Source organism: Plecotus auritus (genome assembly GCF_963455305.1).
Source record: "Plecotus auritus genome assembly, chromosome: 1".
NCBI lineage: Eukaryota > Metazoa > Chordata > Mammalia > Chiroptera > Vespertilionidae > Plecotus > Plecotus auritus.
The window spans coordinates 158,319,631-158,342,902 of record NC_137770.1 but is presented as its reverse complement, the minus strand read 5'-3'; the positions used below and the strand labels follow the sequence as shown (position 1 = coordinate 158,342,902).

General features: G+C 44.3%; 1 protein-coding gene across 2 annotated transcripts in view; it reads right to left on the bottom strand.

Annotated features, from left to right (window-relative positions):
- SFMBT2 (Scm like with four mbt domains 2) overlaps window positions 1-23,272 on the bottom strand; it is a 229,177-nt gene that overhangs the window by 1,328 nt on the left and 204,577 nt on the right. For both annotated transcript variants that reach the window (XM_080685057.1, XM_080685058.1), the window contains exons 16-20: window positions 19,775-19,884; window positions 8,831-9,006; window positions 7,317-7,483; window positions 6,713-6,982; window positions 5,845-5,973 (exon numbers count right to left, since the gene is read on the bottom strand). In XM_080685057.1, the coding sequence (XP_080541183.1) occupies window positions 5,845-5,973; window positions 6,713-6,982; window positions 7,317-7,483; window positions 8,831-9,006; window positions 19,775-19,884 (852 nt within the window). The remainder of the gene's footprint in view (window positions 1-5,844; window positions 5,974-6,712; window positions 6,983-7,316; window positions 7,484-8,830; window positions 9,007-19,774; window positions 19,885-23,272) is intronic.

The following is a 23,272-nucleotide window of genomic DNA, read 5'->3' as shown; positions in this document are numbered from 1 at the left end:
GCCACGGAGACCTAACTGTCATGCAACTAACTGCATGCGTGACCTCAGACATCACCTGTCAGTGAATGTCACATACGTGCTCATTTCTTTTTCTTTTTTAAAAAATATATTTTATTGATTTTTTACAGAGAAGAAGGGAGCGGGAGAGAGAGTTAGAAACATCAATGAGAGAGAAACATCGATCAGCTGCCTCCTGCACACTCCCCACTGGGTATGTGCCTGCAACCAAGGTACATGCCCTTGACCGGAATTGAACCTGGGACCCTTGAGTCTGCAGGCCGATGCTCTATCCACTGAGCCAAACCGGTTAGGGCTCATTTCTTAAATTAATGGTTTATTTAGCTATCTTGAAAATATCTACAAAACAAAAACAAAACCGAAATGAGTATGAATGTTAGCCTTAGGAAGACTAATGTTATAAAACGATGTGCAGGAGGCTTAACCATTAACTTCAATGAAATTAACAGAACAGGATAGAAGAGACCTGAACTTATTTTAAAAACTGGAAGCTTTTCTTAAAGATGGAAATTGATGCCAAAAAGCTACCTAGTTAGAGACAGCATTGAAACTAGAATCATGTTTTCGTGGTGTTAAACTTGGGAAGGAAAAGTTATAGCTCAGCTTTTAACATCTACACTTAGTCATGATGGTCATCCTTGGACATAGAAAAACAATTACAATTGAAAATCAGCCCTAACATATAAATGAAACTCTATGTAGACAATTTTAGTGATGGTGGCTGCCATAGGCATGTAACACAGGTAAATAGAGGATGTCATTCACTCAACAAGCACTTACTGAGAATCTACTAAGTGCGAGGCACACTCTGACAATCTCTGGGGGTATCATACTGAACAAAACAGATTGACTGCCCCCTTCCAGGGGACTCTACAAATCTCAAGGGAGGCAGACAAATAAACAGGCCATTATGATGTAGAAAGATGAATGTATGGGCACAGAACTACAGGTTCAAACTGAATGGCCAACTGAACTAATCTTACAGGAGTCCAGGGAGGCTTCAGAGATTAGGTGATACCTAAACTGAAACCTAAGGGAACAATGGGAATTATTAAGGAATCAAGGAATTAGTAAGATAATAATTCCCTCACTGAGAAACAAGGAAATACAAATTAGGCCCACAATACAATTTAATTTTATAGCCACAAAAACCAAGGTCTAACAATACTAAGTGTTGACACAGAAGTGTACTGTAAGAGGACCCCCTACACTACTAGCAGAAAGGCACACTGTGTATAAGAAAAAAATCAACTAAGAGCTCAGGAAACACAAAGTTCAGAACAGCATTTATGGCCAGTGGGAATCAAGGGGGCTGTGCCTAAAGTTTACTATAAGAGGTCTCCATTTTGAGGCCACAGTTGGGGGTAGGGGGTGGGAAAAGTCCATTCCCTGTGGCCTGAATTTCAAATGTAGGCAAACTGGATGGGTGGAATCAAGTCCACGTCTTTGAACTTCCCTCTTCAGAGCAGTTAAACGCTTCTCGTGGGTCTCACGGTGCCCACATGGCAGCCCCTGCACATCTGGGACTAACAGAACTGGGAGAAATACAGCTGAATTTTGTCTGCAGAGACATTCCTATTTGCAGGAAGATGAAGATTACGGGGCGGGGGTGGATTAAGGCTAAACTATCTGATTCATTACAGCGATCCTGCACACCAGCTTTTTATCTAGGCAAAACTGACAACAACTGGGCCGATGGCTCAAGTGGGAGGAGTGGTTAAAGCGCAGGCTGCCTGCACTGAGCCCCCTCAGGGCCTCTGCTGTCCTCTGGATTCTCATCTCATCCGCCATCTTCCATGATGATGTAAAACAGAACTCTAGAATGTTCTTATTTTGAGAAGAATACGCTACCAAGAATAAAATCAGACCTCTGATTTCCAACACCAAAGTGTCATGCTGCCTGTTGAAAGCACTAGATTTAGCGGCCTGACCATCGGATTGTCATTGGTATGGGAGAGCAATGGTGGTGGCCATTGTTATCAAATGTGGTCGACCAACATGTCTATCTCATGCTGCAGGCTGCGCATCACCAACAACCATGGCAGGGTCCCCACAGGGGAGTGGGAGGGCAGGGAGGGGAATGGAGAAAAAACTGGGGAAACGCACATGATCCTGCAAGGAGTCAAGGAATGCCGGAGGAACCCCCCCTGGCAGCTCCTCTCATAAGCAGCTGTTGCTCTGGTTTGAAAAAAGGTTTTTTCTTTCCATTGATTTTGTAGTAACAGACCTCACAGTTAATTTAATTTTTACAAATGTGCTTTCATATAATTCAGAACTGCTGGCAAATCACTTGTCATGTTCAACATAGAATTAGCACAAATGGACTACTAATTTTTAGAAAATGAAATGTAATAAAATACACCACGTGAAAGTTATGCTTAGCACATGGCAAAATTAACTTTATTTTTGTTTGATACAGAGGTCAGTATAGGACGTGGCAGTTTCTCAATGGGAACATTCAAGTCTATTGAAGTAGAAAGAAGAGGGGATAGTCTAAAAGTAAACCTATAAACTATCCTGAAATTTTTTTACTAAAATAAATCACTAATCTGGTTCTGTGATTATTCTATGTCTCTCATTCATAAAAGGTGAATGAATAGGCAAAATTTTTTTGAGAGTTTGGTGTTTGTTTAGTTATAGATGTATGGGGTTTTACTAGTTAATATACATGTGTACAGCATGAAATTACAGAGTATAGATTTTTTAAGCAGTTGCCATATGTTTAAGAATTATAAAGCATGTATTCCAGTAATGGGAAGTTTATAATTTCTACAAATACTCCTGGTGATTATGATAGTTTCTGAATTTACAACATCCAGAGGAGCTCACTCACATAGCGATTACCATTCCATGCCCTGTGATTTTTTTCACATGCTGGTGCATAAAGACCCTGGGCTCCTTCTAGTTCATCTCAAAATTCACACGGCGCCTGGAGTGTCACACTGGAGACCACACCAATCACAGCCGTGGCCTTCGGGCTCAAAGACGATAGAACAAATTAGTAATTAAAGGTCTGATTGAACAGGAAAGGACTCAAGTGCCCCTGTGCTTCAGATAGCACAGCGGGGTAACAGCCTTTTATTGCGACAGGCAAAATGGCCTATCGTGAAATTTAAAATTAATAGAAATGAGGCTATTATCAATTAAAGTCCACCTATTTTTCTCTCTACATGAGAAATAAGTAGGTATGCAGGATCAAGCTTTTAACTGATGTGAGAAGAGCAACTGAAGGGAGGGCCCTGCCCATTGCTTGGCTCTAGAAGTGGCAACCTGCCGGGAATACTTCACGTCTTAGAAGCCTTAGCCTGGGAAGTCACGGAGCTTTCTGAGATACTGTTATAAACAGGCCTTAGAAGCACTAAAGTAAAAAAGACTCAGCATACGTAGTACTTGAGTCTTTTTGCCAAATCAGCTTTGTTTTCACTTGCTTATTACTAGAAACTTGTAAAAGGAATCAACGCATGAACCTGTTAACCTTTCACAGTGCAAATGGTCTCAAGCTCCATGGATAACCTGGCATCCGGGTGGGAGAGGCTCCGCCCTCTGTTCTGTGTTAGGACCAATTGAAAAACATTTATCAGTTAAAGACTGGAGAGACATACACTGAGTGGCCAGATTATGATGATCTCCTAACGCATAATAATCTGGCCATTCAGTGTATATCCTATATAATAAAAGGCTAATATGCAAATTGTCCGCTCGACCAGGAGTTCAACCAGCAGGCAGGCTGGCCAACTGCCCATGTCCCCTCCCCCTGGCCAGGCTGGCTGGACCCCACCCATGCACGAATTCATGCACCGGGCCTCTAATACACACACACACACACACACACACACACACACACACACACACATACAAACACACACACACTGAGTGGCAAGATTATTATGCGTTCAGAGATCACAATAATCTGGCCACTCAGTGTATTTTTAATTTATGAGTTATAGTCATCTCATCTGCTAAATTTGGTCCTAAAATAAAACAAAAAGAAAACTTTAGACTAATAGAGAATGCTACCTTCCCCATCTGCCTTTTGACTATGGAGGCTCCATCAGTGTATGTGGAGTGTACACATACGAATGAGTAGATACACATTACACCGTCATGTTTTATACCCTCACTTGTCATGTATTCAAATACAATGCTTTTAGCAAGATTTCAAAGTTCTGCTGTATTTTCATTCTCAAGACAGAGACATAGCTGATCAGCATGCCCCAAGTCACTAAAGTCCTCACATTTCTTGTAATTCTCTCTCTTTTCTGTCTGTGTGTTTTAATGAAGAGACATGCTCATTACCCAGGTTCCTTGTGTCTAAGGAAGAAGTTTTTTCCTACCTGTCTGCTTTTAAGTGTCACCCAGAGAGGAAATGCAGTCAGACAGCTGGGAGGCAAACTTGCCCTCTCACTGCCATTCATTCATTCATTCATTCGTTCATTCATTCAGGGTGCACTTATGGTTGTCTACACAAGATTCTCTTGGTCAATCAGAGACCTTTGAACATTAAGCACTCCTCTCCCCTGGGAGAAGCTGGGAACCACAGTTACTTGCTTTTCACAATTCATTACCACATTATGGTGAACTTGGGAGAAAAGCTGAGAAATTTACTGGGAGCATGGGAAATCAGAGGTCTTTCTTTTTTCTCCCTGATTTATTGCTTGAATTGCCCCTTTTCTAGACTATTGGTTTGTGTGATCTAAAAAAAGACTGGATAGACATATTTTTAATTTATTTTATGGGAAACTTTAAGAAAAAAATAGACAGGATCTTGAGAGACACAATGCAAGAAATTTTAGCAAATTAAGCAAACCCAGCAGAGCACATACCACAGGCTTAAACTTGAACTTTTTATATGAGGCCAGTGAGAAGTCTGCAAGGAGGCATGGGTTTAGAGAGTACCAATTTGTTTGCATATTAATTTGAGGGAAAATAGAAATAAAAACCATCCTTTCCTATGGCTCATCATGGCATATCTTACATTTTAGCGTGTTACAGTCATCTCATCTGCTAAATTTAAAATTCCTGTAAGGTATAGATTGCATCAATTGTTTTTGTGTTTATCCATCATTAGCACAATACCCACCTGACATACTATGGGCTTTAAAATATTTTCCCAAGCCAAAGGGAAGCAAGAAAGAAAACAGTGTTGAAAGCAGCATGAAGAAAAATAAAATATATAGAAAATTACTTCTGGGAAAACTGACTTGGCATATTTTCCCCTATTTCTCCCACTAAACATAAGGAAAAGCCCTGGATGTGATACATAAACAAACTTAAGAGGAATTTGAAGGTGGAGAGAGGCAGACCAGCTGGGACTGTGGGACCCAAGATATGACATGGTGATGCGTGCTCTGGGTTTTCTTTGTTTGGCTCCTATACCCAAGGCTTATTGCTAAAGAAGCTGGGAACCCAGAAATGCAAATGGGAATAGATGACCAGAGGCCCAACAGAGACCTGCTCCCTCTAGCCAGAGGACTGGGGAAGGGGTAGCCTGGGGAGACAAAACCTTTCAGGACAAAGCAGCCCAGCCACCATCACCAGTAGAGGTGGCACCAGGTCCTCACCCACAGAAGTGGGGTATCTAAGAAGGTCAAGTGGAGAGCCGAGACTCCCATCTCCACTTGGCCACAAAGAGTCCTCCAAGGAGGTGTTGGTGAAGACCATATGTGGATCTCAGACTCCTGCCCGCCCCCACACCCACAGAAGTAATGAAGACGTGCCCCCTCTCCTATCAAAGCTGTGTCTCAGGAAACCAGTTAAAACAGAGAGTTTAATTGAGACCCAGAGTCTCATAATAAAAACAGCAAATACACCACAGAACCACCATACCTGTTCCTGAAAAATTTTGGCCAAGGGGGCGCAGTCTGTCAGTTTAATGAACCTCACCACGTCAGTCACTGTCCACTCTAACGGGTTGCTCTCCAGAATGAGCCTCTCCTCCTCCTCTTGCTTTGTTTCCTGCAGAGACGAGGGAAGCAGGAGGTCATCGTGTCACTGCATGGTCGGTGGGGTCCTCTTTAACCCTTCCTGGACCCTGAGGGGACTCCCCATAAAGTCTCTCATAACTCGCCAGGACAAGCCACAGGGACTTTCTAGGGTCCTTCTTAGCAACTCATCTGGGTTATGACTGCCTCCAATGATGTGTGTGCCTTTAGAGGGAAAATATTTTTTAAAGGGAGTGATAATAGCTGTTGAATCCCATGTTCAGGAAAACTTGGGACAGCTGATTGAATAGGAGAAATGAATGACAAGGGGCATCTACAAATGTACACAAGACAGTGAGCTATTCCCCCATTTGTTTGGGAGACAATGGTGTCAGTGACCTGTTGGCTGATCATCTGGCACCCGTGGGCTTAGGGGAGACCCGCCAGGCTGATTTACTATTTTATGGCATCACAGAGTACCCTATAAAGGGAAAGTCTAGTGTTCAATGGGACCTTGAGGACTTCCATCTGTGCTCCTGAAAGAATTCTTAGTGGTTTTAAAGCCTTCCTTCAGAACTCCAATCTGATGTTCACTGACCCACTCCGTCAAGATATGAAATCACCAAGCCTCTTGCCCTTGACTTAGAATTAGGCTGGAGCAGTGCTAGTGTCTTTAGTATTTTAAACAGGTGCCCCAAAATCTAGGCCAGGAACTATAATGCATTTTCTTCTTCAACACTCAGCCCAGACAAGCCAGTTCCCATGTGCTTTACCTGTGCTGTGTCCTTGTCCTGGCCGGCTGCCGGGCCCTTGTCGCCGCCCTCGGCACAGGAGGCGGCCTGCACTCTTCGGCCCCGTCTCGTCCTTTCCACGGGCAGCCGGCGCTCGGGCTCAGAGCTGCTCCTTAGGGTGACGGCCCTCCGGGGCCTGGCAGAGGGGACCTCAGCCGAAGAGGTGTCTGTCTGGTCGTCCCGCAGCTCAGAGCCGGTTTCCTCGCTCCCTGTGTCATCGTCCACGGCATCCGCATCCTCCTCCTCACTTTCCTGGGAAGGAGGGAAACATGGGAATGGAGTTACGTGAGAGGAGCCTTTGTGAACACGCGAGGCTGGGCTCTAACCCGAGATCTTTCCCGTCCAGGTGGCCCTGTGAAAGGCACCTGGCGAAGCCTCTGAGGACCGGACTGCAGGTCCCAACCAGGGTCCCAGTGGCAGCCCTTCCCCAGCTGGAGCAGCTGACAATCTAAATCAACAAATGAGGAGGAGGGTGCTGGTATCTCATGTTTCCAACCATTCAGATCAGACTTCACTGAGGCCATCGCACTTGCCCGCCAGGCCTGCGTCCCGGTGCAGGGCTGGGAGGTGCTCCGGGTGAACATACCTCCCCCGAGCCTGCCGCAAAGTCCACGGTAGAAGACCTCCGTTTCTTCTGCACAAAAATGGATTTTCGCCGTTTCCTACGCCTGGCTGGTTTAGGGTGTCCACTTTCAATGCTGCTTTCCCCAATTGGGGGCTTAATGATCTTCTTTCTCTTTCCATAATAATAGGCTACAAGGAGAGAGAAAAAGAGGGAATTTAAAGTTTTTTTTAAAAGGCTACACACGTACATACATGGACATAGAGTACAGGGGCAAGAGGGGGATGGGGAGAGGATTCCTGTGATTTGTCCATGAGTGACCGTGTAGGCAGAATGAAATGGGGAGATATATATCATATAGGAAATGCACACTCTGAATAGTGTTTCAAGCATGTTCAGGTTCCTGACACACAAGGTGACAAATCCCATCGGGGTGGGGCCCACGGAGCACCGACCGTGCTTGTGGGTCCTGGAACATGGGCCGGCAGAACCAACTTCCAGGTCACTGTGACGAGGGTGTAGACACCCCTTGGGTTAGACATAACTGAGGCAGACACAGAAAGAGCAGAAGCCAGGATCAAAGAGTCCTCAGAGCCTGTGCTGTCTGCGGTGCAGTGGTGAGACCAGAGCAGAGGCAGGACAGGGCCCAGGGAGGCCAACTCGAGAAGGCAGAGGTCACCAATTGACAGGGAGATGGAACAGGCAAGTGCTGAGGGAGGGAACATCCTGCCGGGAAGAGGTCAAAGCAAAGGCGTGGGCCTTGGTAGCAACTCTCCCAGGCCAGGTGGAGAAGCAGAGTCAGGAGCAAAGAAAGCAAAGAGTGCTCTGCACCCTCAAATTACTCCACTGAAAGTAGTATCAACAGGGGAGAAACAGATTGTGACAAGGACGTTGCCCGTGTAAAAAAGGGCAATGAAAGACTCGTCATAATTGCTTAGTGTTAAAAACCAAGAAGTGATTCTGGTGACTAGCCATTACCAATAACCTGTTTTATTGTGCCTTTCTTTCAGCCGTATAGTTTTCCGAATCAACCAATGCCCTGACATGCAAGACAGCATATACACCCTCGACTCTTCGTCGCCAATGCCAACCAGTGACATACATCCTGGTTTTAATCACCCACCCCCTCCTTAGACCAAGCTGGAAAACACAGAACCAGGGGCCACAGCAGATCACAGAGAATTCTTCCATAGCAGTTCCTATGAAAAACCACTCAAAAGGTTATTTAAGCCCAGCCAGTGTGACTCAATGGTTGAATGTTGACCTATGAACCAGGAAATCATGGTTCAATTCCAAGTCAGGGCGCATGCCCGGGTTGCAGGTTCGATCCCCAGTGTGGGTTGTGCAGGAGGCAGCTGATCAATGATTCTCTCTCATCATTGATGTTTCTATCTCTCTCTCTCCCTCCCTTTTCCTCTCTGAAATTAATAAAAATATATGTTTTTTTAAAAAGGTTATTTAAAAAACCACAAACACCAACTACTTGACCCTGCAGTTCAGGCCCAGGGACCAATGTTCTATTCATTATTTGTACTCACTGTATTTGGTTTTGGTATGAATGGAGCAGTTTTCTGGGCAGTTTTCAGAAACCAGCACAGGACTGAACAAATTTGGACAGCACTCCAGCTTGGCACAAACACGTCTGCAGAAGTCCGCTACTTGGTCAGAAGTTCGTACAATCTTGGCCACGGCCCTGTATGTTTTGCCTCTGTACCTAGAAGGAAGGAAGGAAAACTTTTGGCAAGACGCAGAATTACTCAGACCTAGTTTGTACAGCATCTCCTAAAGTACCCTTTTATTTTGTGACAATAAAGCAGGTTCTGTGTGATTTCCATGTCATTTGTTTTTATCATTCTTTACATTCTCACACAAATATTTTTTTAATATATTTTATTGATTTTTTACAGAGAGTAAGGGAGAGGGATAGAGAGTTAGAAACATCGATGAGAGAGAAACATCAATCAGCTGCCTCCTGCACACCCCCTACTGGGGACATGCCCGCAACCAAGGTACATGCCCTTGACCGGAATCGAACCTGGGACCTTTCAGTCCGCAGGCCGACGCTCTATCCACTGAGCCAAACCGGTTTTGGCACACACAAATATTTTTAAGAAATGCCAGTGCTCACAGTGCTAAGAGAACCACCGCAGTAAAGATTTCCACTTAGCATATTCTGTGGCATACGTAATTCACACCAATTCCAGATGCTTCCAGAATCTAGATACTGTAATTTGTTGCTCATCAATTTTGAGAAGAAAACGTTCTCCTGCCCAAGAAAAACGAAATGCAGTGAAATTACCAACATAAAATAGGAACGAGATCTTCTGGAAAGCAGGTTGGGTTCTGCTTTAAAATAAGTCCTGCAGGCCTCCTCCAAATATAGGGTGCCCCAAAAAACGTATACACACACTTTGAATAATTATAAAGGCAGTGTTTATTAAAATACATTTCATTTTCAAAATTGAGCTATCAGCTGTTTTGGGGGACACCCTGTTTTTATGGTAATTAACTATGTAAATAATGCCTGCTTGAAAGGATGAGCATTTGGAAATAGGTCTGAATCAGCTTTCAATATATTTTTTAAACTATCATTGGTATAAAATAATTATAAACTTTTCGGTTGGCAGCAGATCATAGGTCCTTACTTTTAGTTCACATTCACTGAACTTAGAGTCCACTTAAATGAGAACACATCAAATTGAAATCTTGAACAAGAAATTATTTTCCAGAAAACTAGCAGGTGGGGGTGGCTCTGGCAGAGAACAGGCATGGTTTTTGGAAAGCTAACCGAATGCAGAGACGCTGCCCACTAGTGAGGTGACGATGTGAGAGAACTCTTTGCAGCCTGCTCTTTCACACACACAGAGGTTCAGGTCCCTGACAACCCACCACACACCACAGGGACATTATGCAACTCGTGCAATCAGGAGTGTAACATCAGGAGATCATCATCATCTTTGCAGTTTGTGAATAAAACACTTAAGTTCAAAACATTAGGTCTGGTTCACTGAGAATACGGTGATGGAAATAAATAGATTTTATTTCAACTTGGTGGGGGATTTTTTCTGTCCTTTTGAAGACCAAATACTTCCCCCTAAAATGCATTTTTTAAAGTATCAACAACAAAAAAATTAAAGTCTAACTTGGAAAAACTGGCCTGTATGTTCATTCACTGGTCTTTCCTATCTCAGTCCCTCTGTCCCTGTTCTTCTGTCTCTGAGAGCCAAGCTGTACTTTCTGGGTAGTAAGAACTACTAGTACAAAGCAATTCTTTGTAGACAAGATCGTGCTTTGAGACCACAGCCTTGTCTGAGTGCTGACTTTTTTAGGACCTCTATGGACCCTAGATATAGAAGCAAGTGTGCCCCGCCCTGAGGAGGGGCTTCCTGACTCACTCTGGGTGGTTCTTGCTACTGCTTCCTTTGTGTTTCATAAACACAGCACAACTCTGAACACAGCATATCCTTAATGGTGGTGGAAACAAAGAATTAAAATACAGTTTTACTCTACATTTTCTCTTGTGATTTTTTTCTCTCTCTTCTAAAAAGCTCAATGTCAAGATTCTTAAAGTCCCTATAAAATAGTAAAATAACAGAAGGTAAAATAGCAGAACTGTAAAAATCAGGTCAAAATTCAGACTGTGGAAGTAGGGGCCACAGACAGCTATTTCTGTTCCCAGACCTCAGATTCGCAAGGGGACACTTCCAAAAGCACAGGAGAGGGTGCAGGAGAAAGGGAACAAGCGCCGGAGACGTGCACAAAGGGTGGCCTTTCTTCCTCTCCTGAAGGAGGATGACTCAGTGGAAGAGTGTTTCAGTACAGCCCTTCACAATTAGGAAAAACCAATCTAAATTTATGAAAATAAAATTAGTCATTTTTTAACTATATCTTTATTTTTATTGTTGACACTATTGCAGATGTCCCCATTTTGCCCCCCTTTACCCACTTCCTTCCCCACCTCTCCCCCCACCCCCCTTCACTCTGGTCATCACCACACAGTTGTCTGCGTCTATGGGTTATAAATAGATCTTCTTTGGCTAATCCCTTCACCTTATGTCATCCATTCCACCCCTCCCACTTTCCCCTCTGACAGCTGTCAGTCTGTTCCATGTATCCGTGCCTCGCTTTCTATTTTGCTCATCAGCTTATTTTGTCCATTAGATTCTACATATAAGTGAGATCATAAGGTATCTGTTTTTCACCTCCTAGCTTATTTCACTTAGTATGGTTTAAAGGGAAGGGACTCCTCTCCTCTTTCCTGCCCTTTGAGAACAATTCTGTCTAAAACAGTGGTTCTCAACCTTTCTAATGCCGTGACCCCTTAATACAGTTCCTCATGTTGTGGTGACCCCCAACCATAAAATTATTTTCGTTGCTACTTCATAACTGTAATTTTGCTACTGTTAATGAATCGTAATGTAAATATCTGTGTTTTCCGATGGTCTTAGGCGACCCTGCTAGCGGTTCTCAATCTGTGGGTCACGACATTACGTAGAGCCTAAGACCATCGACCCTGCTAGCGGTTCTCAATCTGTGGGTCACGACATTACGTAGAGCCTAAGACCATCGGAAAACACAGATATTTACATTACGATTCATTAACAGTAGCAAAATTACAGTTATGAAGTAGCAACGAAAATAATTTTATGGTTGGGGGTCACCACAACATGAGGAACTGTATTAAGGGGTCACGGCATTAGAAAGGTTGAGAACCACTGGTCTAAAAGCCATAGCAGTGGTGGTAAGGGTGGGGGGACTGGGCAAGGAAAGTGCCAGCTGGGGAAGGCAGGGTGGGACCCGCAGCGTCCCAGCTGGGGTGTGGACACTCGAGTGCTGCTGGGACCTCCCCTCCCTGAAGGATGTGCTGTCCTGGTTCGAGCAGTGCTGCTGGCCGGGAACCTCCAGATGTCGCCCCTTTCGGTTTGCACCAGATGCAGAAGTTGCCTTGCCCTCCGCCTTCCCCCAGACAGCCCCATGCAATGACTAATTGTGGCAGGGGCAAATAGGCCTGGCCACCTGGGCCAACTCTGGACAACCATGGAGGGCCATAACGACACAGCTGCCCACAGGCCACAGATGGTCCCGCCCTCTGCCCAATCTGGCTTTTCTTCCTCTGTCTTCCACAGGTGTCGGCCCCCAGGGTCCTCCTTAATTAAACCCCAGCTGGAAGGATCCACACCTGAGGCAGGTGAGAAGAGGGTATAAGGCAGCATTCTGTGCAGGCTGCCGTGTTCTGAGCAGGGTGAGGACATTTGCATCTGGGGGATAGCTGGCGTGGGTTGGTGTGAAGGCCTGGCATTGAGAGTTGGCCCCTGAGTGGGGTGAGGGAAGAAGAAAGTGACAAGAGACTGGCACTACCCTGGAGCCTGATCAAATAAACATGCTGAAGGCGGTGTGAGCCAGGTAGCCCATGTATACTGGGGAGGTTGTGGCATCAGACTAACAATTTACTACCAAATCGATCTGGAGAAAGAATAGTCCGTTTTTATTTTGTAGTTGCAATATTTCTGTAATTCTGCAGTTTTTCAAAATAAACATTAAAAAATCATAAAAATAAAATTTGTCTTATACAATGATTCAAACAACATTAAGCTTAATGTATATTTCCCACCAAATGCATATTTTCGAGCGCTATTAGTACTGGGATCATTTTCAGTTATTGTCACAAATGTGGAATAAAAACTGTTTGAAACATCCGAATCCAGACTGAAGCAATGATCGGGTTTGTTTTGGAGTTGGTCAACAAATCAGGGCAATTGTTCAAACAACTGTTTTAACAAAGCCTGTGAAACTTAGAGAGGTGCCGGCCTACCGAGACACACAGCAAAAAGCAGCTCCAAGATTCTGCCCGGTGGTGGATTTAAGGAGACAACTGCGTTTATGCAATACTGTCATTTCTGTTTTCTCAAGGACATTACACCACGTGATCATTATACAACCTTCCAGACAGAATGAATGGACAGGTGTCCCCAGCCCCCCCCCCCCCCGCCCCCGTGAGGGACGCAGATATGGGAGGGCAGCTGGCACCTTGGGCAGCTCTCAAGGCATCCAGGTGAAGCTGGAAGCCACAGTCCCCGCCACTGCACTGCCTTTACGTTACCACAGGTGAGAACCAGAATCTGTTTTGTAGCTTTCCGTTCCACTAAAGGTTTAAAAAGCGGTGTCCCAATGACATAACCTTGAGGGCAGGAAATGTGAGAACAGCTCAGAAGCCTGGGATAATGCCTTTCCCTTTAGCCTCTCATTATGAACTTGGAGAGAAAAACACTGAGCCATGTAATTTATTAAATGGCCCAGCCAGGCTATTGTAAACAGGTGAAGATAAGATTTTCTTCAAGTATTACAAGTTTTTTTTGTGTGGGGGTGGGGGGGTGGGGGGATATTGAAAGAGACAAACAAGTGAGTACACAGCAGAAATCTCCCCGGCGTTGTAAACAATCTCTGAGAGAAGGAGGGAAGGAAAGAAGTAACAGGCTGCTGCGCTGCAGCACAGGAGGAGATGCTGAGACAACACCCGTCTCAGACGTGCACTCTGAAACAGTCCAGGGAGCAGAGAACAACAGACGGACACAGGAGGGATAGCTTCCCTGGGTGCCAATGTAGGGACCCACTCAGAACCCCAGGGCTGATATAAAGATTACTGTAAGACAAAGGCATTTGAGATTCCACAGATATAGAGAGAAGCTTTTTCAGAGCTTCCATTATCTGACTAAAAGCAGAAACTTTCGAGCAATGAAGACTGCCATAAATTCCCTGTGTGAGGCAGCTTCTAATCGCAGGAGAGAGACCAAGAGTAAACGTACCATAAATCCCCTCTTGGGAGTTTCATGGCCAAGAAAGAAGGCTCGCACTGCATAAACAAACATTATCACACACTTCCTTATCTCCCATTTGTTCTCCTAAAAAACATTTGTCTTTCCTAAAGAAACCCACCTCTTCTTCCCCTAGGGGCCTCTTCTCCATCCTCCCTTCCCCCCACTAAGTTAGGTCCCATGCAAATATACGTTGTTCCAAATCCTAAGTGCCCCCTGGGTTACTCAGCAAGGGGCACTCCTGCCTGTATACGCGCTGCACCTGTAAGTAAACTGTCTTTTCTCTTGCTAACCTGTCTTCTGTCAGTTTAATTTGCAAACTCCCAAGTACTGAACATAAGAGGTAGAGAAAAGGTTTCTCCTCCATGACATGAATAAGGAAGCGTGAGTGGCTTTCCAATATCTTTCCACCAACCAGAGTAGGGACTTATTTCCACACGTGCATGCACATGGCAGGGTGGAGAAAGACAGTGAAGATGGAGGAACAAGAGTGCTGGAAAAAATGGTCTCTTCTCCTCCAGTAAAGAGCTGAGAAAAACCACAATGGATTTTGAGCCAAAAGAAATCGAGCAAAAAGACTGACACTGGCCTGACAATCCCCAGAACCATCAGCATGGCCCATGTGGGATGCCCTCAATCTGGCCTAAGTCACGTCATTCATCTTCAAATGACTCACATCAGGACCTTCTCACAAAATCTGGGTAGGCAGTGAGAGGCCGGAATCCACATCCTTGTTTATTAAAGGAAGAACTAAAGGGGGTGGGGGTGGGGAAGGGGTAACCCCAATAACTCTGCAGAAATAAGGAAGCTTCACAAGCTGTCAACAATGAGATGTGGCTCTGATTTCCTTCCAAACTTCACTGGGCACACCACCCACACCAGGGTCAATATGCTGGCTCCCTCACTGGTTCTCAGACCTCTGATACTCAATTCCTCAAAAACATCTCTCTTCCTTCTTGATCCCTGCATTGCAAGTGCTGAGAGCTCTGTGCAATACATGTGGCGGGGGGGCCCGTGGGGGGAGAGGGGTGTTTATTTTAGGAAGAACACATCTGTGTTTGAACCAGCAACACCAAGCCCGTAATCTGATGAACTGAAACCCACACACAGAAATTCAGTCTTCTTTTCACATGCTGGTTCACCTGCCTGTAATGTGTACAGTATACATTTTTTAGGAGAGCAAGTTGCATACATCTAAGCAAGGTAAAAATTAACAAATGAGGAAACAAAATGTTTTTCAGCAAAAAAGTCTCTGTTTGGGAATCCTTTTTCACATAATCTCCTTATAGCCAAATATTACATTTTACTGGCTCATAAAATATGGGCATGAATAAAAGGCCCCGAAAAGTAAAATAAAAACACATACAAAATTAGTCACTGCTTATGAAAAACAAGAAACCAAAATCTTTTCCATGAATCCGAGAATGACTCACCTAAAAGTACAGATCTGACTAATTCCTCGATTCTGCCTAGCTGATAATGAAGACTAATTCACTTGAAATTATATCAGGATATCTCCTCGTTAAGTTCTGAATAACTCTGAGAAATAACTGGGAAAACCTACTAAGCCTCCACCTGGCTTTTGTAAAGATGATCACAAAAGCCATTCAAAGAAAAGCCCCCCGCCCCCACAATTCTGTAACATATTGGAAAAAATATTTAAAAGTCTCTAGATGCAGAGAGTTGGACTTTTTTTTTAATTCCCACTAAGGTAGAGCCTAAATTCCTCCTCCTGAAATTCAAAATAATGTAGGTCAATTTAGTACACTTCAATATCACCTGAAAGAATTTTCTCTGACAGAACAGCTGGAACAAACTGCATCAGAGTCCACTTTTCCCTTGGCACTACCACACTATAGTTTGCCTTTCATGTTAAAGACTCATAATATCATAGACTCCTTACAGTGATCAAATATTACCTTGATTTGTTTTACTATAAGGGTATGGTTATTGGACAAACAGAAAAGTAAGCACTGAGGAACAACCGCAGGTGACAGTGTTAGCTTTCCTTCTATGTACAAGTCAAACCTTTTCAATGGCACGTCCACCCTCTCAAGTAAATGGGCCTTTATTTACTCTTTAGAACAGGGGTGAGGGGTGTCCGGCCCACGGGCTGTATAAGGCCTGAGAAGTCATTTGGTCTGGCCCTGCCAAGGCATTAGGTGAGCTAATTAAATGTTTGGCCAAATATAACAGGCTAATTTTTAGGTTGATAATTTTGATGTTATAGATACCTAAATGGCCCTGGCAGAACAAAAGTTTCCCACTCCTGCTTTAGAAGTAAAACCCATTAGAAGCCCAGATGCTCAGTGATAGCATGCAGAGAGTCCTGTGGAGGGTCTGATGCTCTTTCTTCCCAAAAACATTCTTAGTGATGTTATAGTTTCCCGGACCACAACCAAGGTGGCTGGATGCCCTAAATGCAGGTCTCTCTGCTGGGTTAATTTATTCATGACAGGGACCACATCAGCCTTTCAGCTCCCAGGACAGAAGCCAGCTCTCTCTCTCTTCCCATTTGAAGCAAAGAAATAGCAAAGTTGTCAGGATCTAAAAAGTTGTCATTTTACATCAGGAGGAAAGAAGTGACTCAATACCCAGTGTGAGAAAAAATGCTCCCACTCACTGGAAGTCTGTCATCATTAGCAGCCGCTGGGAGAGGCCACTGTGATCCGCACACTCGAACCCAGTTCACAGCCCCGCTCCCCAGCGCTGCTGGGTGCAATCTTGCTGAGGAACTCCCTGTCTCATTTGATATAACAGGCACTTCACCGCCTTTATAATATAGCTGTGCCGTGTCTGTATTGATTGAATCAGGCTCTGATAGACCTGGTGATGGGAAAATGAGTGCAAATACTGCAAAATGAGTGCTCCTTTGTCATTTTGGTATCTAGAGCAAGTTTCTGGCTTATGTAGGAGCAGGGGGAGATTTTAATAGAATGTAAGGGGTTGTTGTTTTTTGTTTTTTTTTTTTTTACTTCTACTATTTCCATATCCATTAAGTGTATTTTGGATATATTGAATGTTATAGAAATTTTTTAAAATAATGATTAACAAGGGTTTCTGTATAAATACTTACTCACTACTATAATGAACTGCTCTTGATTTTGCTATTGCTGATGGTCATCCCCTTAAGTAAATTAGGAATATATGGAATATTACATTGGGAAAAAGCTTGTTTTAGTTTTTCCTTGGTTATATATGAAGCTCATTTAAATATTTCTTGGGAAAGAAATGAAGGATGAGCTATGGTGCCACCTTCCATTCACACGCCACTTCATAGAAATAGTCTCCTATTTGCAATATATCCCCTTTAACTTTTGTGACTTGGCAGAATATCTGTAGACCATAAGTGACTTTTACTGAATCTGAAATTACAGAGATGTTCAAAATAGACACTAGAAAGTACTGAGTGGGTAAATGACAAAAAGCGTTGAAGAACAACACAGTGTGTCAACATCTATACTTAGTACCAGTGTAGGATAACTACAGGGTAAATAATTACTGCTTATACACGTTATTTAATATTCCTCAGCTTTCCCTTTGAATAAGGTATGTACTTTCTTTAAAGAAGGGCTTATATACATGCTGACCTTTGAAAAGTGGTTCACTCTTTCAAACAGCATCATTTCCCAAATGTTACATCTAAACAGTGTTAGTTCACTTATACAAGAAGCTGACCAGAAGATCTATTCTATTTGAAAAGCATAACTGAATATTAAAAGGCCTCCCAGGACACTAAGCAATTACTAAACATAAGTATATCTGGAGAAAGGGATCTAAACAATCGAGTTCAACCCTGTGGATCCAGCAGGTGCTCTCAGCTTCAGAACTCAAGAAACTGAAAGCAAAAACAGCACCTTTCCAATGAGCCTATCCTATCTAATAAAAGGGTAATATGCAAATTGACCGTCACTCCAAGACACAATATGGCCACTCCCATGTGGTCAAAGATGGCCACGACAATATGGCCAGCAGGGGAGGGCAGTTGTGGGAAGTTAGGGGTGACCAGGCCAGCAGAGGAGGGCAGTTGGGGAAGACCAGGCCAACAGAGGAGGGCAGTTGGGGTGGGGGGACCCATGCCTGCAGGGGAGGGCAGTTGCGGGGGACCCAGGCTTACAGGGGAGGGCAGTTGGGGGGGACCAGGCCTGCAGGGGAGGGCAGTTGGGAAGGACCAGGCCAGCAGGGGAGGACAGTTTGGGGGGACCAGGCCTGCAGGAGAGGACAGTTGCGGGGGGAACCCAGGCCTGCAGGGGAGGGCAGTTAGGGGCGACCAGACTGGCAGGGGAGGGCAGTTAGGGGTGACCAGGCCCGGCAGGGGAGGGCAGTTAGGGGCAATTGGGCCTGCCGGGGAGCAGTTAGGCATCGATCAGGCTGGCAGGGGAGTGGTTAGGAGGTGATCAGGCTGGCAGGGGAGTGGTTAGGAGGTGATCAGGCTGGCAGGCAGAAGTGGTTAGGGGCAATCAGGCAGAGGCAGGCAAGTGGTTCAGAGCCAGCAGTCCTGGATTGTGAGAGAAGTGTCTGACCGCCCGTTTAGGCCCGATCCCACTGGGATCGGGCCTAAACAGGCGGTCGGACATCCCTCAAGGGGTCCCAGATTGGAGAGGGTGCAGGCTGGGGTGAGGGACCCCCCCACCCCGTGCACAAATTTCATGAACTGGGCCTCTAGTTTCCAAATAAAGGAACAAACTGAGCAACTACATGTCAACCCGCAGCGCATTCACCAACACCAAACAGAGGTACTGGTTCATTTTATCCTTTAGAACAGTGGTCGGCAAACTCATTAGTCAACAGAGCCAAATATCAACAGTACAACGATTGAAATTTCTTTTGAGAGCCAAATTTTTTAAACTTAAACTTCTTCTAACGCCACTTCTTCAAAATAGACTCACACAGGCCATGGTATTTTGAGAAGAGCCACACTCAAGAGGCCAAAGAGCTGCATGTGGCTCGCGAGCCGCAGATTGCCGACCATGGCTTTAGAACTATCAACTCTCAGCGTAAAGAATGTTTGGATCTGGCTTAATTAAACTTTTTACAGTACCAAGTATTAAGAACTGCTAATGAATAATGCATATTGATTAATAAGGGATGCTCTCTCTTTTATAAAAGTTTCCCCTTTTGGTCAAGTGATCTATTCGATCTGAACACAGCATATTTTAATTGTGAATGTTTAGCACACTAAGTATTAGTTAAGCAACCCTCTAGTTCAGCGGTCGCCAACAGGTGGTCCATGAAGTCCGAAAGGTAGGCGACCACTGCTCTAGTTCACTCGAGGAATCCTAAGGCTCAAGACAACTCCGTGCAGCAAATGCCAACAATCAGTGTCCAGCTCGCAGAACTGCAGAGCAACAGTCCTTCTGCTGCCATTTCCCTGGGCTGTGTCCAAAAGAGGGACAACAAGTTTCTGGCCCTGGCTGGGTAGTTCAGTTGGTGAGAGAGTAGTCCCAACACTCCACGTTTGTGGGTTTAATCTCTGGTCAGGGCACATACAAGCAGCAACCAACGAATGCATAAATAAGTGGAACAAAAAATCGATGTCTCTCTCTCCTTCCCTTTCCCTCTCTATAAATCAATAAATTTTAAAAAAATTTAAAAAGAGGAACAAGTTTCAAAGGAGCAGGCCAAGTATTATTACAAGAACCCTTGTTTCCCAGAATTAAAAACACTTACTTTGCCTTCAGCGTCTCCTCCTGAAAATTCCAGTGTGGATCTTCCACCAGTTGTAATTCCCTCAATACCCTCCCAGGCTTGTAAGCTGCGTTGATTATCATGCTAAGAACCTGTTGGGGGGAAAAGAAAACACAAGATGAACTTCAATTGTAGCCATTCTCGATAACACTAGGAGTCTCTGAAAACCCCCTGCTGTCACAAGAAGCATTTGCTCTGCATCTCCATTCAGTGAAAGGCTGGGGAGAAGTTCCACAGGGCATTCTGCAGGCTCATCAGCAGGAGAAAAGGGTGGTACACTCTAATCTCTCTGCTGACAAAGAGGGGGTGGCCCACTCTCACTAACATTCCTGATTGCAGAAAAATTGAACTATTTCTTCCAATGTGTGTGTGTTCCGTGTTGTTGAGGTGGTTCTGACTCCTGGTGACCCTATGAATGAGTGATGGCCACAATGTTCTGTCTCAGCTCCTGCAGACCCATGCCTACAGCTTCCAAAGAGCCAATGGTTGTTCTTCAACAGTCACTCTTCAGTAGGACTGGCTACTGATATTTCATTTTATTCTTAAAAGTAAATTTCAAAAGGCATCAATAAGAGGGAGACAACAGGTTCATGCCAACACTTCTAGATAGACTTCAGATAAAACAATTATGTGAAACTCAGCTGATGCTGCCCCAATTTATGGATATTTCATACTAGGTTAATTCTCTCAGAGAGGGCAGTGTTTCAAAAGGAAGTTTGGAACACCCAACACCATCCCACAACTTATTTCCTCAAATGACCCCTTCACTTCCAAGTCCCAAGTCCAACAAAATGAGCATGTTCTCACTCCCTACTATGACACCCCCAGACAGACCGTACCCATCCCTTCTAAAGTCTCAACTGCATGCTCTGGGGAGATGGCATATCCCTGGTCATCTTGATGTGTTTTTCAAATGAAAAGACAAGGAATTTAGATCCCTCGGGGCCCTCATCTTTCCATAAGCAAATCTTCATTAACAATGAACATTTATAACTTCTGGTATGGTACTGCTATGTGGAGAGAGAACTGAAAGAATGTGAAGGTGCAATGCTGCGTACAAAGAGACATGAGACCTATGGTTCAGTTCCATGCAATGCCCACGGTCAGGATCTGCCATGGACCAGGCCTGGGAGCACACGCAGGAGCAGGCCACAGCTCCTGCCACTCCTGGAGTCTCCCCCAGTCCAGAAGAGCATAAGCCAGGCACTGAGCTCATTCTTCATGTTTCAGAGCAAAACAACATCAAAAGAATGATAAACGTATCTTATCGAGATGGGACATTGGCATCACTGCTGAAGCACCTACTATGTGTTGGAGGAGACCAGCACACTATCAACGGGAAGGAAGGAGATACAAGTATGTTAGAAGAATTTTCATGTTTCAGTTTTCATGTATCTGATGTGCTCCAGAATGTAACTGGCATATTTGTTCCCTGATTTAATTCCAAAAGACAATAAAGCTTTCTCATATTAAAACTGGGGATTTTACCTTAATACATTTTATACTAGGCAATCAGCATGGCAACTGTCTTTTCTTTCCTGGAGTAGCATTTTCCAGGGCCCTGTGACTCCCCATAAAGAAAATGAGGTTCAGCCAAGGCACTAAGAGCCAGGACAAGGCAGAACAAGCAGCTTTGGTGTATTTATGTTTTCTGTATTAGAATAATCATCTGATTTTATTGTTTACTGTCAGTACAATTTACAGAGACTTGGTTTAAAAATAAATGCAATTAGAACTGGCTGAAATAATGTGCAAAGTGTTTATCAACGGACAAGAAAATTTCAACTGATTCTTTTCATCGTGTTTTACTGAGGAACCCCCGCAGCTACATGTTATTTGCAGCATATCAAAATGCATTTTGTGGCTATGAAAAGAAAATGCCTTCCAGAGTTCAATTCAGCCTGGAGACAGGCAGCAATTAAATTGTAAAAAGCATATGATATTGAATAATTTTCCCATGACTTTTCCCAATGCCACATCATTCCTCTCTGAATTCAACCAGCTCCCTATAAAACTTTGAAATTATGAGCTGAGCAACTTCTGTGTACATGGCATCTTGGTGTATTGTTGTTACATCCATGACAATGACCACGTTGACAGCTGTTACCATTACTCATAGTTAGACTGTGTGACTGCACCTCACAAGACATCGGAATGCAGCTCATGATGAGGCTCTTGACCAGAAAGGGGAGCATGGACCCTGTCTCCAATGAACTAGCAGGACATAATTCATGCTGGAGCAATGCCTCGCTCGACTTCTTGGAGTTCACGAATTGTTTGTTGAGAACATACTTCTATGCAGAAGCCCCCACATTGTGTTATACAGCAGAAAGGCAATAACCTTCGTATTAGACAGATCCCAGATCAAATCCCAGTTCCATCCCTTAGAAGCTGTGAGTCTTTAGGCCAGATGCTTGGTTACATTTCCTCCTGTGTATGATGGGGGCACTGCTCTTAACTGGTTCCTAATGAAGGGGGTCAGAGTATGCCACCTCAAAATATGCCACTTGGACATTGGATTATTTTGCAGTGAAGGCAAGTGAGAAACAGCAGACACTGCCCTCCGCTCTCAGCCAGGAGCAGGGCCTAAACTTCCCCTTGTGAAGGCGTCCGTCTCCTCTCTCCCATACCAGAACGAGAGCAACCCTCCTCGCTGGGGAAAGAAAGATGGCACAGAGAGGACGCTGCACAAACAAACCTTACGAAAAGAGCCCTTATCTTCCAGTTGTTTACCCTGCAAATCTACCTTCCCGCAATACCACCCCTAGAAGCCCCCGCCCCTTTTCCTTTGCTTATCACCTCTCCATAATTTATTGCCTTTTGTTAAAATGGTATGGAAAAATCTTTCACTTCTTTTCTGTGAGGCCTGTGTGCATTCAAAATAAACCCTTTCTCCAGTTAACCTGTCTTTTGTCAGTTTCATCTGCAGGCACCAGCTACTGAAGTTAAGAGGAAAAGATTTTCCTTTTCTCCAACAGGGGTATTTTGAGAAATAAAGGAGGTAGCAATTTTGCATAGCAAAATATTTAAAGGCAGCCCTCTTCCTAATAGCAATGCAGCCCTCTCATCAACCCATAAAATAAACTCTCCTGTGCTCTTGGCCTCTCTGCCCGCATTGGCCCATACTGATATTTGTCTTGCATCTTTGCAAAATAACTTTCCTTAGAAGCTCCTTAACTTTATTACTGCTTCCTTTTCAGAACCAAACATCTCATAAAAATAATTTATACTTTCAAATTATTCATCCTCAATTCAGTTCTCAACCTACCCAAATATAGTTTCCTCTCGAGCCACTACACAGAAATGCTTTGCGAAAGGGCCCCCATGACCTAATGTTAAATCCAGTGAGCGCTTTCGTCTTTCTGGAACTGGCAGCAGGCTGACAGTGCACCCCACTCTTGGTCCTGCAAGGCCGCTTTGCTCTCCTCCCTCTGCTCCATCAGGCTCAGTTTGTTCAGAAAATAGTGAGTGGGCCAGGGT